General features: G+C 32.5%; 1 protein-coding gene across 1 annotated transcript in view; it reads left to right on the plus strand.

Moving 5' to 3' along the window:
* Positions 1-16,846, plus strand: part of LOC105362104 (uncharacterized) — a 216,218-nt gene that overhangs the window by 85,410 nt on the left and 113,962 nt on the right. The window contains exon 2 of the mRNA XM_011499454.1: positions 7,014-7,128. Within this exon, the coding sequence (XP_011497756.1) occupies positions 7,014-7,128 (115 nt within the window). The remainder of the gene's footprint in view (positions 1-7,013; positions 7,129-16,846) is intronic.

Genomic DNA, 16,846 nt, shown 5'->3' on the forward strand with positions numbered 1-16,846 from the left:
CACAACAGCCCCCCCCCCCCCCCCCCCCACACTCGCGCACACTACAGCCCACTCCCGCCTTAAATTAATTGTCAAATTATCAATTTTCATACGACTGCCGTTGCGCTTTATTATTACCATTCAGCGCTACTTTGCGTAGCAATTATTTCTAATCGGCCCGCTACGACTCCTTGTTTATTTCAATGGCCGCGGTATTCAGCCCTAACTCCGTCCTACCATTAACTTAGCCGGCTAAATGCAGAATATCCGCTCGGACTTAACCGGGACTACGGACGGCGATACCGGACCACATGTACTCGGACTCGGCGCCGCGGTCTCAACGTCAGCCGACGTGACAGCGACGGCGACCGCCAGTGCTGTCCATCCACTCGAGCACGTCGAGAGGAGCCACGCGGGGATGGCTTCTACCCGCACCACCTAGTCACCCTTGCGTGTCACGTATAGGCCACTCGGATTTAGGCTCCGCCGTCGCTGCGCGCACAACGAGCGTCATCGGCCCTCTAATGGCACCACTCAAGATGCAATATCACCCCATGAATATTATATACACTCCCCGAGCCGGCGCGCCGATCTTTCTTTGCTCCCGCGAGACTCCTCGCCTATACGTGCTTATCGCATTTTCTTGTGCAGCGCCGCCCCCCGATGACGTCGGCTGCTTATGCCGCGCCGTAAATTTCCTAGTTAGCACTCGCTTCGTATTCATGGGCTCGCTTCCTTCTTCTTTCCCTTCCTCTCCCAATCTCTCCCTCTCTCTCTCTCTCTCTCTCTCTCTCTCTTTGTTTTGTTTTTTGTTTTTGTTGTTGTTGTTTTTTTTTATATCTTTTCGTTTATTTGAAATTATATTCGAAAGTGATGCTCGGACGTCGGAACCACGTCGCCTTCAAATGCTATGCCGACTCACCGCCAAGTTCGCGTCGCAAATCCAAAAGATTATGGGCACTTTGCGACATATTCGCTGGTCTTGAAAATGTCGATGTTGCCTCTAATTATTATGCCAGTACTGCATATTCAATCTAACGGAGCTTTCGAAATGAATCTTTAAACTATGGATGGACTTTCTTGACAATAATTTTATTAATAAGAGACGCGGACGCGCGCATTTACATAGATTATAAATGTCGTGTGCGCTCACATTGGCATTGAAAGTGATGAAACTTATGCGCGTATGATTGTGAGCCGTCATTGGTATACATCATTTATTCGTGAGTGACGTTATGTTTATTTGAAGGTGCACTCTCAAAAATTGGTTGCCACTATCTGGACGAGCCGTCAGGAATTTTTATTAAACTCCCGCTCCTTTCGCCCGCTATCAGGCTCCTTCCTCATCCGCAACGTATATGGATTTCACGCGCACAGTTATCCGCATGTCTCTCTGCATGATATACGTACATAAAAAATATTACAGTCTTGCGACGATATTCTGATTGTTCTCGTTGTTTCGTTGACAAGGTCGCTCGCGAAATAAGTCTAAAGCGCTTAAGCTCGTGACAATTCATTATCAATACTCTCTCGTTTAATTTAAAAATATTCGTACGAGATAAAGCGAAACAGTTCTTTTAAATACTAATCAGAATTTATTTTTCAATTTAAGTTCGTTAAATTCAAATTATTTTTCTTTCTTCCTCCTTTCTCGACTTCCATTTTAATTTGAGGCATTTTAATTATGAATTACATTATAAACACAAATATTTAACGGTTATATTTTATTATTTATATTTTTCATTACAGATGCATATTATTTCTACAATGTCTTTAAAGAAACCATCACGTTTGCAATAATTAACTGCGCAGAAAATTTTTCTGATTTCATTTAAAAAATTAAATATGAATGTGGAAATAAAAATATACAAAATATATGTTTATGACATTCGTTGGGAGAAAGGAGTTTTCTCGCTTCTTCGAATATTCTTTAAATATTAAAATTAATACTAAAAGTATTTATGAAAGTTTTCAGTGGACATTAAGTAGTTAATTATTCATTTTAGTAAAATGTTGGAAAAACGTTATTTAATATAAATTAACGTTCTTTAAAATTATCATCATTATACATGGAATAATAATTTTATAAAATAATTAAGTGCGTTATTTACAAATTAATATTTAACGTATATATTCTGCGAAAAATGTGCATGAAAAAATTCTTAATTTAATTCTAAAATATTTTTTCATATTTGCTCACTTTAAAATGCTTCCGTAAGTCATGAGTTACTCTCCGAGCCCATCATTTTTTTGGTTTGCAATAATGTCACTAATGATAAATAGCACACATTTTTAAATGTATATTAATTAATATTTCGTATACACCAGATTTCCATGTATTTTTATACCAGTCATTTCATTATTATACAGATATAATGTTAATGTCATGTAATGATATAAAGCAAATATTTACAGTTAATATCCAATTACTTTTACAGCCTTTATCTTGATAATGCATTCGTTTCTTCTTCTTCACCTCTTTCCCCGACACATTAGTATTATCGTAATCTCTAATCCTCAATATCAATAAAAAACCTTTTTTATCTTCTGCATACACAATCATGTAGAATTGTGTGGACATATAAAGCGTTGATTAGTAAATACATAAAAATATAGATACATAAATACATAAATAAATACATAAAAATATAGATAATACTGTTGTATTTGTACAATGATAATTTTATCGAATTATTTCTTATGTATATATTCGCAACTCAATATAATACCGCTGTAGCTGACACTGAATGAGCATAAAAGGAAAAAAAGAAAGAAAAAAGAAAAACGTGAAAAATGTGAAATCAGTCAAAACTAATTATACGTTCGATTACCTTTTCATAAAGTGCTCCTGCTCCTCCGTCCCCCCACCCCCGACACATTGTACAAGTAAATAAAGCATTAAAATGCAGTTATAAAATTCAGCTGGGAATGAAGCTTTTAAAGATTATAACATCTGCATTGCGATTTCATAAGTACATAAAAAGCATTCTTACGATAATCCATATAGCGTTGCGTTGGCTGCAAAAGATAAAATCATAAGCTCAAGCTTTTATTCTCCAATAGCTTTTCCGCCATAAAACAAACAAAACCGCTCAATAAATCCACATTATTCCCCAAGCTCGAAAGCAAATAAAAGCCTTGCGAATCTCGCTAATATCGCTCCCGTCCATTAGAACCACGCGCCCGACAATATTCACCTGGAATTTGGGTTTTACCGGCGATCGACGCGACTGGCAGACAAAAAGGACCTCCTGACGCGAAGGATCAGAGCCCAACTGTCGCATTGTAATGCGCCGATCGCATACCCGCCAAGACGCGAAGCTCCTCTTTTCCCACGTGTCTCGTTATACGCCCATCAGTTGCGTGTCCTTGCTACTGACGTTATCCTGGCGATAAAAAAAAAGAAAGAGAAAAAAAATCTCCCGCCTTTCTGGTCCACGAGAAGACACGGGATTGTAAAATCAATACGGAGGGGCTTTTGCGCCTGCTGCGCTCTATCGATCTGTTTTTTCTGACCACGTGCTCCGGCTGCAGATTGAAAGCGAGCGCTTCGCACTTTTACATAGGCGGGGTCGAGCCTTTTATCTCTGATTTTACCGGGGATTATGCGTGTCGCCACTGGATTTTATCGAACGATTCTGTAGCTTTATATTAAGGAATTACACTGTACGCCATTTGGCGAAAAACATGCTGTTACATGAGAAACTCGCGAGTCCCGTTACATTGATCAATTGCATCTGATACTGACGTATACATTTTATTTTATTACCAAGCTATACGTGTAACAGACATATGGTCACGTAATCTGGAGGTCTTTGGTTCGATTTAAAGGTATTTTATAGACATTTGCTTGATTCGCTTATGCCAAATATGTTCCAGAAATTAAAGTCTAACATTTGCGTTTATTCGCTTTAATGGTACTACGAACGACGACAGACTTACAAGTATATTATAGCGATAATTATGAAACGATTTAATATTGCGTACAAAGTAATTGCATAGGGAAATGTTGAGTGAAAAATTTAAATGAATGTTAATTTCACTGGAAACTTTTGGAAATTTTTCACGTACGCATCAATACCCCGAATAATTAATTTATACGACAAAAAATAAATAAATAGTATGTAAAAATCTGTTATGGACCATATTTTCAATATAACAACGACAGCAGTAGTAGCAAAAACAATACCGCAACAACAACAACGACGACAACATTAATAATAATTATAATGTTAATAATGATAAAAACATTAATTTTAATAATTATAGTAACTAGTAGTTTTTAATAAGAATGGAAATTTTTTAATTAAAGGAGAGAAGACTGAGGAAATCTGAAGAATTAATCTTAAATTTATACTTCTTTATAGTTGATTGAGCTGTAATTGGTCTTGGCTCATAATTTATAATCTTTCTAACGTATATTTTCGTAATAATAGTTAGAGAAATTACATTCTGCAACTTAGCCATCTTTTTATTAACATCATAATTTAATATCCGCCGAAACGAATGAATGATTTCTAAAGAAGGAATTAATTCATGTCAATACATGTCCATATTCATGTTATTGCAAATTTTCAAATTCATCACATAAATGGTTAATAATAGTTTTTCTTATAAGTACAGTAAGCATTAGTCTTTGTGAGTTTTTTTGTTTTTTTGTTTTTTGTTTTTTTTTTTTGACATAATTGAAAATTAATTTTTACGTAAAGTAATATGAGCTAATATGATAAACAATAAATTATTCCCCCATCAATCTTTAATTGTAAGGTAATTTATACGCTGTCTATATTTTTTTAATTTTTCTTTTAATGGAATGATTTATTTCATGCTCGAAGTAAAATTAAAATTTGTTACGCAGCGAACGTCCCTAAAACTTTATAAGAGACCTTGAAATTGATCCAATTTAATGAATTTGTTAGTTACCTTCAAATACTCATTAAATTCCCGAGCTTTCAAGTTTGCTTGAGGCACATGAAACACGTGCGTTAAACAGACATACTACAAAAAAAAGAAAAAGAAAAAGAAAAAAAAACAATCGGAAAATAATTGGGGGCCTTATTAAAATGGGTTTAAAATTTGCAATATGCTCATTTTTAAGTTATTCATTTTCTTTAATAAGCGATCTACGCATAAAATTTCCCCTCCAACGTCCTATAATACCATACTCTCATTCTTTCTTCTTCTCTGTCTTTTTTTTGTTTGTTTCAAACTTACTTCGCGTACAATAAATTTACATGCATATTCGAAGAAGTACAAGCATACTCGTTATTTACAAGAATAGATGTGCGATCCAATTAAAGACATAAAAATTTACCGAGCATTATAAACGCATCCATCGTCGATACGCCATTTCCCAATATGGTTATACCAAATCACACAAGCAAGACTCGAACGATTGACGACGGCGAAAGAAAGCGGGGCCGAAATGAAACAATATCGAGAAATGATACACCGGGCATTCCATTATCGTCCTATGACTCTTGCCATTCGGCATTCGGGCCCCGTCGTTCATCATTAATGTCGCTTCCTGAGCTCGATTGCGGGATTTCGCTCTTCTTCCGGGGTGGCGCGGGGTGGACGCCAACCGAGCAGTCGCGTCCACCCTCGTTCGCGACCATGCACGCAACATTTGCTCGTTTATTTACGAATATGCGCGCGCCCGAGCCCTATTGATTTTTCGCAGGCGGCACGTTAACGCGGCCTCGGCGCCGCTGCCACTTGTGCGGACGCTCGGTCCGTCAGCCTCCCGCGGATCTGCGGGAGTCACGCACACGCACCCTTCCCCCAGCTATCCGTTTGCCGCGCACGCATTATACACGACCACGCGTTTTCCTGACGTCCCTACGCTATTGGACCCGACCGTGGGCTCGGGATATAAGGAGAAAAAAACGCCCCTACGTACTACTCGAGCACTTGGAGTTCGAGCTTTTTGTGTACACGCCGTTTGATATCGCCGAGATAAATAGAATGTGAACGATTGCGCGTCTCTACTTTTTTCCTCTCGGCATATTGCGCGCGGATGCTGTTTTTTTCTTCATTTTTTCTTGTTGTTTTTGTTGTTTTTGTTTCTTTTTTTTTTTTTGTTTTTTAACCAAACCGGCCGAACGATATACGCAAATTTCACGTAGGAATACGGGCGGAAGATTTAGGGCTTTTGATGTTTGTAGTGTTTTTGTTATTTGCCGTTGCTTTTTGCACGGATTATTTACGCACGGTCTTTTTGCACGGCGGAATAATTTGTAAGCAAATCTATTGTGATCCATTGCCTATCGTATGGATGAGAAAGTTCTTACGGAGTAAAATGTACGGCATTGCGAAAGTTAATCACACCGCAGGCCAAAGAATTCATTACGGTGTTCTGCACAGCAAATAGAATTATTCGAGCATGCATCTGTTTCATGAATATTTCGATCGAACACTTAATGCTTGATATTTCATTTCATAAATTAATTTCAATGTTTCTGAACGCATTCGGTAAATAGCACTTACAAATTAATGAAAGATAAGATCGATTGTAACAAATATTGAATGTTAGTTCGACATTAAACAGATTTTATATTTAAATAAATAATTTATTTTTTCGAATATTTTTTAGAATAATTATTGATTAATTTAAATTTGCGATGTATACGTTGAAGAGCTTTGCAAAAATTCATAATTCTTATTTGAATTTTCCGTACTTTTTAAAGAGCATTGTCAATACGTTTATCTAAGAATATGCGACTAAAAATATTAATTGATAGCCATTTTGTTTTGAAAAAAAATTTTAGACGCTTTAATTTTTTTTTTTTTTTTAAGCACTTTCGACACAATTTTAAGATCAGAAAACCATTGTGCATTAAAAATTGAAAACGTAAGATATAAGACTTGAATATTTCCAACTTATGAATGTTATTGTTCCTTTAATTTTTTTTGGAACTACTTTGGTACATATGCGATAAAAATAGCTACAAAATTATTCAAGAAATATTAGTAAAACTCATAATTGTGACGTATTCTATTTTATTATCAAATTCGTTCATTTTTTCCAACAGATATATCGACACCAGCCTGCAGTACGATTCGCTATAAAAGTTTAAATGATGTTAATGCAACAGAACTTGGATTTCAGCGACTTGAATTTACGCCGATTGTAGTGACAAAAATGAGGTGAGTGGTAATAAGGCGATCCCGTACGTCAGTTGACATTTACATTATCGTTCAATTATCGATTTCTTAATTAATGGCACAATAAAAAATATAGAGAATTGAAAAAAATAATGAAAAAATTGCCGGTAGTTTGAAACAGATGTATAATATTTAAATTAAACATTTAATGTTATAAAAAGAATAAAAATTATGTTAATCTTGAAATTTATTACATCAATTTTATTTAATATTGTTTCTTGAGTTTCTTAATAAATTTAATTACTATCTACGCTCCGTATGAACGATTCTTCATACAATTATACTAAACGGTATAATCCTTTTATCTTTATTTTTGTCGAAGATTAATCTTGTACTAATTAATTATTGATTTTGTTTTTTATGAATAATAAAAGAGACATTCTATATCAATCAATCACTTTCATTATAGTAAGCCAAAATTAGTAGAAAATTATTTAATCGATATTAATAGTTTTCTGTAATATAAAAATACATATGGTGATGATGTCATAAATTGATAATGTTCAGATGCTTTTATTTTTAATCTTAAAATCGAATTCTTATATTTTCAAGTAAAATATAAAATCTTTGCATCTATTTTCGTAAACATAATGTGAAATATAACATAAAATAAAGATAATTTTCTTCATGAAAATTAAAATAGAAAAAAAATATATTTTATAGCAAAAGTGTAAATATATAGAGTCTTCTACCATCCTTAGTCTCTTTAGAATATAAATTAAAAATTTTGTCAATGACAACATAATAATAAAGTAATAACACGATAATAAACAAAATAATAAAGTATTCCTATTATTACGTAAAATATTTATATATTTATTACGTATAAAAGTATAACTATTTTAAGAAATCACTAAACAATTTATTGAAAATAAATAATTAGAAAGAGATTTATTACGTACTTACTACTTTGCTTTAATTTACTAGACGATTTATATTTCTTAATATTTATTATTTATTTGTTAATCAGTTATTATTCATGTATGTAATTAAATATGTTTATTCGAATTATATAAGACTGACATAAAAAATGAAAGAAATATTATTGAGATAATTTGACGAAAATAAATTTGATAAAAGACATTCCATCTAATGTATTAAAAAAATTATTTTTTTTTAAATCTTTATTATTATCAATTTTTAAAATGTTAAACGATTGACATAACATGTTTCCACATTTTTTAAAATAACGATGTAACTTTATAATTAATTTTATGTAATTTAAAACTACATTTAAAATGCGAATTATCCTAGTTTTCCTAAAAATATAAGAACTTCAACACAATGCTTTGTTATGTCAAATTAACAAATATTGCATTACATATACCCCGAATGCCAAACTTCTTGCTTGACTTTTTATTTGTGCTCCTGTTTACTGTTTTATTTCGTGTTTCCATTGTGATATAAGTACAGCTTGTGAAAGAAATTGCATAAGTATTGATAGCTCAACTAGATTGAGCATCTGTTGTAAAAACTAGACGGCATCCAATTCTCAATCGAGCGAAACCATGACAATCTTTTTCGAGTTTTCCTCGGTTTTTTCATTGCTATTGATTGTCGATATCCAGATACAGTCACAATTAACAATATTTATAAGAAAGCAAGTGATTTTTAAATATAGTTCAAATTTATAGTTAATTCAATGATTGACATTTAACTATTTTTATTATCGTGGCTTAATTTTGAAAAGAACTTGAAAATGATTTTCAAAGAGTAATTTTTCGCAGGCCCGTTTTCAAATAAATATTTGTTTACAAATTTCAAATTCCTAATATTAGAGTATTAAGTACCACAAAAGTACAGAATGAGTAAACGCTTCATAGGTCGAATAATAAATCAACAACATATTCAAGGAATATAGCGTATGTCACTTGCGAAATTTTTGCATTCACGTATAGATACAGAATATATCGTAAATTGGGCTTAATGGCAATGGACTTCAGGAAAGGTAAAAAGAACTAATTTCAATGCGTTAACATTTGTCAGAATAACAAATTGCATACGCTCGTATATTTTTATCTGAAATTTATATTTTTATTCAGTATATTAATTTTATTTATTTGAACTAAATTATGGTTAATTTATTCTTGAATCTTAAAGTTAATTTTATTCGAATCTAATTCCAGGAGCCATGGTAGGCAATTTATAATAATCGGGCAATAATTTTAAACTCCATCTGATCGAATAATCGATTAATTTTATTAGATATAAAAATCCGATTTCCGCATTAATGTTTACATCAATGCAAAATGATCTATTTCAATTGTTCACTTTAAATCGCCAATTTTCACGTTAAAAGTTCTTTTTGATAAAACGAATATAAACTTTATTTGCACACGTTATTAAAATATTATTTATCATATATAGACAACATATCTAAACAGACATTAGATTCATACAGTTTTTTGCATTTCTACGCACGATTGATTCTCAGGATTTTCATTGTAAATTGACATTAATATTTAAACAAGTTTTAAAAAATTTCAATGGGATATCTTACTACCTGATAATAAATAAATCAATTGAATGTTGATTGAATGTGGAAAAAATATGAATGTTTTTCTAAAATTTGCAAAAAGAGTAAATATAATTATAAGTATTTCCATATATTTTACATCTATACTGCAATAACAAATAATTTATATTTAGTTTACAGGAAAATTAATAGCCAATGTACCGTATACCGCGTCCTTGTGCCACTAATCGACTCCTGTTTTACAGCTTCACCGCTTCCTGTATTGTGGGAAAACCTCTACTACGATTTTAAATAGTGCTGAAAAAGAAAAAAGCTTAGGGCTTTTCTAACTATGGTTTCGAACGTAACAAGACAAGTTTTATTTTCTCTTCTTTTTTTTTTTTTTTTTTTTTTTTTTTTTTGTTTTGACCACACTTGCCAAAAAATCCTCACTTCTGTTTTTTCTCACCAACGGCTTGAAATACGACAAAAGTCTTCGTTTGTTGCAGATATATTTATGCTTTTTTCACTTATAATTTTATCAAGGCTATGGGGAAATTATACTCTTTTATTAAATCATACGATTTATAAAAATTTGTAGCAATAGTATTTTCGTCGGTATTTGTATATGGTATAATATAATCATTAATATAAATAATTTCAACAATTTCAACAATAGTATAAAGTAAAAAGACTGTCTCTATTACTAATCTGAATTTGGCCACAAGTAATAGATATAAAATAAAATTTCAATTAATCATAACGAATTAAAAATTTTCGTCTTACTTTTATTTCTTTTGATTTTAATTTTCTTACGATTATTTATTTTCCTTATTTATTATTCACCATGGATGATCGTTTGTCGGAACAGCTGACCAAGTATAGAACGAGAAATCAAGAAAATTAATTCTTTGTTTAAAAATTTCATTACAATAATTCTGTTTTATTTATATTAATCGTTTTGTTAATGCAAACTCTGCTAATGACAATTTATCTGAGTTTAAGGGAGCCAAAAAGTAGTGATAAGAAAATGAAATGTTCCTTACAGATTCAACATAAAATGTATTCTCATAGTTCACATCCGTTTATTTTTCACATTAATACTACTCCTAAACCTACTCCCTTCTTAGGATTTCATTTAAATTTAGTTATCACGACAATGATGATAGTGGAGAAACAATGACATTCAGAGCTTTTCAACTGTAAGAAGAGTTTTATTAATCCTCGATTTAGATATCCTCGATCATCGAAATAAATATCCCATCTAGGGATGAAACCGGTAAACTGAAGTGCTGAGTTGAAAATATAATTTAATACATTTTTAAGGGGAATTGCACAAAATCTTCAAAATAATTCTCTTCTACCTAGCAATAGAAAAAAATCTCAAATTAAATTCCATTTGCCTCAATTCCCATCCAAAGAAAAGTTAGCTTATTAAAACGTAGATTCTTCGTCTGACTTTATTATTTCCCACTTTGCATCTCCTTGTTTCGAAAAGATCGGTAACGAATTGCACTTAAATAACTTACGCATGATAAACTCAAATACTTCATTAGCTCGTCATCCTGAAAGCGCGAGGAAAGGCCAAGAAACTATTCGAAATCGGAACGAAGCGAATGCGAGACGGCGGGTCGGGGAGAGATGAGAAAACTGAAAATATGGAAGAAAGATGGGTCGAAGAGGGGTGGAGAAAGGGAAAGAAGAGCCCCTGGAAAATAAAACGAGTACGGTGAGTCTGCATTCTGGTGGTGCAAGTGAGAGGAAGGCCGACGAACCAAGACCGAGGGATTTCGAAGTAGAGCGGCAAATCCCTACGTTATTAAAAGTCACTTTCGGTTAGCGCTTCGGCTTACCTAGGAATTTTCACTGACTCGCGAATTCTCCGCTCTCTTGGGAGCTTCAACTTTAATCTTTGACTTTCCACCTCGTTCTTCTACTTCTCCTCTTGCATTACTTTTTTATGCTTTAAAATTATAAACTGTAATATACACGCGAAAATGTGACTTAATTGCGTTGGTTGATTTGAGCGCTCCAACATCCTCTGCGTATAATTTCCACAATATGCATCGACTCTTCAAAAGAGAAAGATGAGAGAAAATGAACAAGATTTTATTTATTAATTTTCATTTCAATTTACATCCATGTTGCACATATTTATCAAGATGTTTGTCCACGATACGAGAAACCAGGTTCGATTTATTAATGCATAATAATTTTACATTCATTTTCCATTTTAATGCGTCTCAATGCATAAAGCGACTAAAGTAAATAATAATAACAATAATAATAATAATAACAATACGTGACATGTAATGAGCTGTAGCACATGTTATAATCGTTTCACAGACCAAATATAAGATAATAATTGAAACAAATGGTTAATGTATAATTTCCATTACAAAAGTTTATAATTGAGAGTTACGAGGATCAAAATATTAAAAATGATGTAAAGTATACTGTTAACTAATAGTGTGCAACATACACGTGGAAAACGAATATCCGAATTGTTATCATAATCCTTCTCCGAGAAACAAAATGTAATAATTGAATTAAGTATCCACTGAATTCAATGATTTAAAAAACACGTGATTATACAATACCGTTCATTCGCAATATCATTATAAGCCACAAAATTAATTCTTAATACTATCTACATTATCTTTATCATTATTCTTATTATTAAATATTCGTATTTGTCAATTGTTATCAACAATGATCCAAAGCAATTCGCGCATTTATTAGGGAATTTGTAGACTCTCTACCGATTATTTGCACTTGCGATTAAATAAAAGACTAACCAACCCAAAGCATTGAACCAACTGTCGAGCCTTCACAACGATATTGACATTTTCACGTAAACACATAAACTTCATCGAAGAATCCATCTAAGATACGTGTAATTAGAAAAAGCGAGTTTAAGATTGAGCAAAAGGTAATTTTCAATAAAAAAAATTATCGCCGAAAGCTCACCGTGCGTCGTACCCTCTCGCACGTGGACTCGCACTTTCCGAGGGCAACGACAACATCGAGAAAAAGAGATGCCAGCGAATGAGTTATCGAAACGGATCGTCGCTGGATATTCTACGTCGCTTGCATCACGGGAGAATTTTAAACTTTACTGCGGCTGGATATAAACCGAAGGGCCTATATAAATCTGCGTTTCTCGGGGCTGTTTCTCATTGCCTTGGCTTGCTTTCGCTCGTTTTTGCAATCCTCGAATTTACCGCCTCGAGCGAGCGCATTCCTCCGTATGATCGCAGCGACGACGGTGAGGACAGCGAGAGAAAGAGAAAGAGAGCGACCGTGAGCATATAAAAGTGGTACGATAGTATGAAATGAATGCAAAAAGAAGGCTATCGATCCGGCGCTATATTAAAAATTTTTGTTCAACAATTGCCGCTACGATGTCAAATGAATGTTGGTTTGGTCTCCTTCCTACGCTATCTTTTCATACGCGATGTTTTGATATTTAATTCTTGACATTTCATATTATGGATTGTGGAGGTTTATAGTTTTTAAATAATTATCGATTCGCGTCTGGCAAACATTGTGAGTTAAATGTATTACTTTCGACGGCTACGTTAATGCCGCTTTTTTTTTTATCGCATCCTACATTATTTGATGATCCGAGCTATCGATATCTATGAACTTCTTCATCAACTTGCTCTTATTACATAATTATAGCTCGAAATCTTATACCAATTTAATTTTATATACCAGACATACTGTATGCAAGTAATGTTTCTTCCCTAATGAATTTCTTATTTATGTCTGCATCGTATTTCTTAATTAGCATTGAATCCTTATGAATTGTATTTATCGTTTATTAAAATAATAATACACGAACTTTGTACAAAGTGCATAAAAGTTATTTCTTATCTGTTTTTTTTGTCATTCTCTTTAATTTGAAGAGTAACCGTTAAGATTATGCAAATACTAAATTCATTATGTATTTTACGAGAAAATTTCCCAATACACTTTATTTATTTAGCATCTACGCTACAAATAATGCATTATAAAATTTTCCAAGTAATGTCATCTACATATAATGATCCGTAATAGATGTCGTTAATAACGTCAAATCAGGAACGATGTAAATTATAGGTACTCGTTTTATTTAATTTTTAAAATTAATATAGTTTAATAAGCCGTTAAATTTTCATAGTAATTTAGATAATTAGTCCATGTAATTTTAATTATACAGATATTAATTATTACAATAATAAATAAAATGAAATTTTATGAAATAAATCGGACTTTTTTTTTCGAAAAAAAAATCATATTCCAGAAAATTCTTCAGTATTCATGAATTAGAATTTCATTGACAATTTTTACAACTGTAACTGTAAAGTCGGCAATTATATGGACATTATGCGGACAATCGTTTATTACCATTTACCTCTGTTTTTCTCTTTTTTACTTTTCGCTTCCTTATCTCTCTCTCTCTCTCTCTCTCTCTCTCTCTCTCTCTCTGTCTTGTCCTAGTATAGATTGATTATTAAGCCACACCGTAAGCGTTTGATCAACGTTAACAAACCTTTCAAAGGACGTATCTAGAAATTGTTGATAATCTGGAGTCTTCTCGCAAAATCAAAGGTAGTAATGGAAGCGTATTTAGAGGTAGAATTTGACACGGAGAATATTGGAATCGGCTGCTTGATTTGGCACGTTTTATGAAATTACTTAGAACTATTATGCACGAAATTTCAATATTTCATGGTGAAAGCTGCTTCGATAATGAAGAGTCTAATTCCATTAATTCGGTCATGACTTCGAGCCATTCCATACTTATTCTTTATAGAACTATTTTGTTTTGTTCATCACCATTACACACGTAATAATTATTACGTAGATATTTTATAGATAGAAGAACTTTTCAAACTTTGTTATGATTCAATTTTCAGTTTACTGTACAGTTAATTATTTGATATTTCGGCTATTATGAAAATACGGAACTTGAAAAATATTGATATTATTCGAATGTACATCTTAATTGTTTAATAAAATTTCACTTATTTGAAATAAAATCACAGTGCATGTTGCAATTTTGCCACACTCAGATTAGAGTTTTAAATTTATGCCTAGAAACACTATTCTCATTTAAAGTGAATTCAGTGACTAAAGTGGAAAATCGATTCTAATAGAGGTTCTCTTCACCGATCAACTGGAAATTCAATTCTAAATTATTTAACGTATAATTGAATATATAAAAACTATACAGACCTAATCAAATAATAAGTCGCAACGATTGACGCGAGGGATTTTTTTTTTTAATTTTATAACAAGAAAATTGGAAATGTATATTTATACATAATAAAATCTTTTATATATCATATACAAAAGTAAGTCATAAATATTTCGAAAACTTTCTAATTCGCTATTTATAGACACGCACACACGCGTATTCATGTGTACATAGTTCGATTATACATTCGTCTTACTAAATTGCATATACAGCTACAAGTATATAATCATCGTGTTATCTTTCAAAGTTTTATTAGGTAGTTTATGGCCGAGACAGATTTTAGATGTTCATTTTACAGAAAAAATTTACCGTTCCTCTGAGCATTTAACTTCTGCTACTTTAACTGATCTTTTTTTTTTTTGAACTTATGAGAGTACAATATCCTCATATTGCCTGACAATGTGTTTCCGGTTTTTCAAATTTTTCAAACGAAAAATAAAGTTAACCTTAACTATTATAATAATTGCTGCTTTTCAATATAATATTCAGTAATTTATTCTTTCTATTTTTTAAAGGAAAGTTCCAAAAACTCGGTATTGTAGCTCAATGTATGAAAGGAATATTATTTTTTTTTGTTGGCCAAAGGAGTTCTCTTGTAAAAATTGTTTTCACTTATTTCTATAAATTTAATCAAACACGAAGGATGCTTGTTTGGAAATTATTAAATCTCACATTGTATAAGCTAATAATTCAACCCTATTTAAATAGCTTACGAATGACTTATGAGCTTATTAAAATCTAAAGAAAGCTTGCCTTTCAAATCTCTTAATACAGTGAGCTTATTTCTTTTTTCAGACACGGCTACACTTGTAAAACAGTAGATAATAAAGTATTGAAAATGAAATTAATATATTCCGTAAAATAGCCAACGTTTTAAATATAAATGAAGGTGAATTCTAAAATTTGGCTGCTAAATAAATAGCCACATTGATAATTAGTCGAGGTGCTGGATTTCGGTGAGGCGATGTGCTCATGGAGACAGGCGCGTCCACGTACACATACAAAGTACATCACCGATTGAATTGTAGAAATAGGTAGCGAAAAAATAAGAAAAGCGAAGCAGACTCTGCGCAATTTTTCGCGGGTGAGCGACAAATATCACTTCTACCGGCAATTCCGTAGCAATACAGAGAAAACAAACGTCGAATAGCGCAGCCTGTTTCCCCGAGGGGAAAAAGTGAAGCCTCATTCCTACATTTGTCCACCTCTTGAGATTGGATCCGACGATTCGATGGGATCGTTCTCATTCTTCGTTTTCGCCTCCTCAAGCTCAGGGTCAGGAAGCTTGAAATTCACTCGACTCGATCCAGCCCCTCCACATGAGCGATGCTAACATTTCTTCTCTTCCATTGTTACTCTCGACACACCATAAGACCTTTCCCCTATGATTTGAAATACCTATTGAATTGCATGGCCGGCCTGTAAATTAACTTGCTCATGTATTCCAGGGGAATTGAGTTGTGTCCTTATGTGTCAGTGCTGACTGACCCTGCGGATGTGCTTTGTGAATAATTATATTATGCAAAATATCAGGTGGTCGTTCGATCCAAAAATTCTAAGCTGAGCGGCAGATAATGTTTTGTGCTTTATTCGCTTTAATACAATTCAAAAGGAATAATAACAATATTTTCGTGTGTATATAAGCTTTATATGAGATTCGATACATATTAAAATAATATTTCATGAGGATAGTAAATTCTTATTAGCATAATCAGCACTTACACAGTAAACATATAATTATTATATAGCGAAAAGCTTTTTGGATTTATCCATTAAAGGAAAGTCAACAAACATTTTGTGAACACAAATAGTTTAGTCGACTTATTACAATTTTACCGTATACACGTAATTTATAGCTTGAATAATTAAATGAATCTAAAAAGGAATGCTTATAAAATTTTCAAATTTTAAGTTTCGTGTTATTCCACAATGCTTATGTTTAAAGTTGAAACAAAAAATTATTTTTTTACTATAACTATGTTCTAAAATAACGTAAGTTT

Source organism: Ceratosolen solmsi, unplaced genomic scaffold (assembly GCF_000503995.2).
Source record: "Ceratosolen solmsi marchali unplaced genomic scaffold, CerSol_1.0 scaffold35, whole genome shotgun sequence".
In the NCBI taxonomy this organism is placed as follows: domain Eukaryota; kingdom Metazoa; phylum Arthropoda; class Insecta; order Hymenoptera; family Agaonidae; genus Ceratosolen; species Ceratosolen solmsi.